The following is a 3,792-nucleotide window of genomic DNA, read 5'->3' as shown; positions in this document are numbered from 1 at the left end:
TATATCAGCTGTAGCAGCATCATATGAATTCTGGCATTTTACACATAGTCCACCAGGAGGCGCCAACACAAAAGTCAGAGACTTCACATGAGATTTGGYCKATCTTGTGGGGGAAAAGCAGATTACTTCCTACTTGCGAGCGCCCCCTCTGGTGGGGAAACTTTTTTTCAGGGATGCAAACTTTTTTCAGAACACTGGTAGATGGCAGCCATTACAGATGAACATGTGTTTGTTGTTCGAGGAGCGGCTCGGTCACACGCTAATGTCATTAGTTTGTTATCATTACTGAGCTGCAGGAATACTTTCCCCCCTTTTTTCACATCATGTCTCCTGCTTGGATCTGTTGTTATCTCGCTCTGAAGAACGGAGGAGTGTCAGAGGTTAGCTCCTTTCAACTGCTTTTTATGACGCGGTCTCATTTCCGACTCAATAACTTTGTGAATGAAGCTGATACTTAAGTTAAAATACATAAGTAAAAATATTTATCCACGTATAGTACTACCCTCCAACTTTATGGATAATTTTATGGATTTAATTTTACGTATTATACTTGAATAAATACGGTCGTTATTTTTTCAAGTACTTTATGATAAGTTGAGAGTACCAAACTGAATTTGGTTGTGCAAACTGACAGAGATTGTTGAAAGGGGGTGAATGATGTGAGTTGTTTTATGGAAATCTGGGATGTTTCTCCAGTTTCTGCTCTCGGAGAATGAAAACAAGGACGTCCTCAGCTGAGCTGGTTCTTCTCTCGTCACAATCAGGAGCTGCCAGCGCGACAGCTGGGCTCAGCTGCGCAGCTGAGAGCAGCGGCCTTCAGATGCCATTCAGGCCAACGAACAGCTTCCTTCTAACAAACATCAACATCACCAAGGCTTCAAACTCAAACAGGTTTTTACAGCAGGGACAATAATCTGTACCAGCAGAGCCACGTGGTTCATTTAAACACAATAAACAACATTTTGACAGATTACTCCTTTAAGCTGCGGCTGCAGGAGGACGGAGCCTTCAGGATCTAACAAGTCATCACTCAGAAGAGGCCGATATGATTCTATGTAATTAGACATGTTTGGAATAATTAAACACAGCTTCGGAGACGAGATGACAGGTTTCTGGAAGAAACCAGCAGGTTTAAACAGACATCAGTGGATCTTTGTTGGCTTTTCAATGAAACTGAAACCTTTTACGTTTGGTGACAAACAAACTCCTTCTGACAGAGAAGCTGCTGCTGTTCCGGGGGTGGGGGGTGGGGGGCTCCAGTGGAGACCAGAACTGCTGATTATCTCTGCTGAATATTGGGTTTGAGGGTTGCAGAGTACAGAAACCTTCTTATTATCCTCAGAGATGTTTGTGAAGCTGAGGTAGAAGAAGATTCACATTTTAACAATATTTATACACACCAGGGGAAGACACATCTATTTCTGTTGAGACTTTTCTACATTTATTTCCACAAAAATGTACAGAAAGCTGTTATTCAACAAAGTAAAATGTAGGTTTTTACTGGATTTGCTGGGAAAATAAAGCAACTTTGGGCAAAACATCACAAAAAACTCCCAAAAAGCCAAAATGACTGTCAAGATTTGTGGTTCCCAAATGATTTCACCGAAATTTTAAAAGAAAGAAAAGTGTTTCTCAGAGTATGTATTAGGGATGACCCTCAGCTACTACCACACCAAATTATAACTCAGCATCTGTAAACCTGAGTGAGTTCTACTGATTCATTGCTCTGAGAACTGGATTGTTTGTTTGTTTCTGTGACAAGTTCATGTGTCGACACAACTTTGGTTCATGCTGGGTTTTGTTGATATTTTTATGCTTGGACACAGTAAGCAGTGGATGAAGACTTCTGCACAAACAAAGGGCTTCGTGTTTACTTACGGACACATTTGTCTCCGCTCTCATAGTATCCTGGACAGCACTGGTACCTCCTGCGGTACTCCGTCCTCACCGCCTGCCTGTAGGCAGTTTTATAGGTGATCCTGAAAGATTGACGTCGTCAACATTTAGCTTTATTGTTCAGGTTTGGGAACAGGAAGTCAGGAACAGGAAGTCAGGAACAGGAAGTGAGTCATCATGCAGGGACCACCTGTGGCGCGTGCATCTGTAGGAGGTCCGAGGGTCCGAGCACGGCTCCTCGGTCACGTGATCGTAAGGATGAGAGTAGGACTCTTTGACTGAGGTGGTGTAGCTGAAAAGAAAAACAAAATGAAACAAACATCCTGGAGAAAATGGTGCAGGATGAGGACCAAAATTGCGGTTACATCCTTGTGGCAGGAGGCTTTATCTATCCCTAAACCAGCTATTGATCTGATTAATGATAGGCCGGCACCACTAACTGAGAGGCCGGCACTGGTCAATGAGAAGGAGACTGTTTGAGTTAGCATCAGAGAGGCTAGCAACTAGCATGGATAAGCTGGCGTTTAGCGACTAGCATGCCTAGGCTGCTCACCTGCTTTATTAGACACAAACCTATTTGAATAAAGAAAAATTTCTCAGCAAAAATGGTTGACATATAAAAACTACAAACGACATGCACTGACAGGTGTTCTTTAGATGGATTTTACTGTTCAACAGGACATCAAACACCCTGGTAAAACCAGCTCATTGTTCTTCACTTTGCTTTGTACACAGAGTCTGAACTCTCGGCTATTGAGAAGCGAGTGCTTCCTGGAGGCGTGGCCTCTGTTGAAATTTAAAACGATTGGATATGATTTACCCAATTGCCAATGGTTGGCTGCGATGCATGTGCACCAGCTTCACTGTGAAGGAGTCTAAGCTAAGAAGCTAACCGGAAATCGCGTGTGCTGTAAACAACCCTACTGAGAGGAGAGAAGTATGGAGCCGAACGGGACGACTGTAAATGAGAGCTACTGCTTTGTCAGAAAATTTTAATTTAATTTGGAAGCCTTATCAACACGACTGGCTTCATTCACTTCCTCTGCTGCCGCAGCTAAAGCAGACACTGCGCAGAAAATCAATGTTGTCGTTCAAAACTCCTCCTTCTGTTCTCTGATTGGGCCGGGTAAAATTCTCCTGAAGAAATCCTCGTCTATGGGAGAAATCCCAGATGAAGCAGTGAAGGAAACTAGAATTGAGTGGGCCAGGCTACGTGAACCATAAATATTAAAATATAAAACCAGTGGTGGGCAGCGCTAATCCAAAAATTAGCTCCGCAATTTCTAAAGCGCTTAAGAAAATATTTAGGTCTGCAACTTCAAAAGCGCTTATGCCATAGAAAAATTGGCGGAAGCTAATTTTAAAGCACAAGTTCAATTTGACACTTAATGGCAACAATTCATGTACGATATATGTACAACACTGCCAACTAGTGGTGTATGAACCCTTTTACAGCTTAATCCTACAACCGCCGCTTGCTGGGAATATGATTTCCTGAAATAGACCTTTATCTCCTGGTGTAAAAATTAAAAAGTTGTTGAGGATTGCTAGTTTGGCTGATACTTTAAAAAGTTGTTGAGGATTGCTAGTTCAGCTGCTTCTTTGTCTTTTTCTTTTGTTTGTTGTAGATTTTTCATTAAAGAAGCATCAAGGAAGCAATTTTAAAACGGTTTATTGGAAAACTGAAGCGATGCATTCTGGGTACATGACGGATTTGATTTGTGATGGGAAACGAAAGCATGGAGAACAGGAAACTATTAGCGGATTTACGCTTTAGCGGGCTGGTGCCCAACACTGCATAAAACACATTACTGTGAAGCAGACAGCTCTAGTTACCACCTGAATTAGCAGCTGCGTTTGCACTCTATTGTTCGATGGCTGTGTTTCTATTATTAT

At 42.2% G+C, this 3,792-nt stretch overlaps 1 protein-coding gene across 1 annotated transcript in view; it reads right to left on the bottom strand.

The window, feature by feature from the left end:
* The window catches only part of pear1 (platelet endothelial aggregation receptor 1), a 59,408-nt gene that overhangs the window by 22,657 nt on the left and 32,959 nt on the right, over positions 1-3,792 (bottom strand). The window contains exons 3-4 of the mRNA XM_014023070.1: positions 2,087-2,188; positions 1,879-1,979 (exon numbers count right to left, since the gene is read on the bottom strand). Of these exons, the coding sequence (XP_013878524.1) occupies positions 1,879-1,979; positions 2,087-2,188 (203 nt within the window). The remainder of the gene's footprint in view (positions 1-1,878; positions 1,980-2,086; positions 2,189-3,792) is intronic.

Source organism: Austrofundulus limnaeus, unplaced genomic scaffold (genome assembly GCF_001266775.1).
Source record: "Austrofundulus limnaeus strain Quisiro unplaced genomic scaffold, Austrofundulus_limnaeus-1.0 Scaffold356, whole genome shotgun sequence".
NCBI lineage: Eukaryota > Metazoa > Chordata > Actinopteri > Cyprinodontiformes > Rivulidae > Austrofundulus > Austrofundulus limnaeus.
Note: the sequence above shows the minus strand (reverse complement) of the source record. Positions and strands in the feature narration are given on the sequence as shown.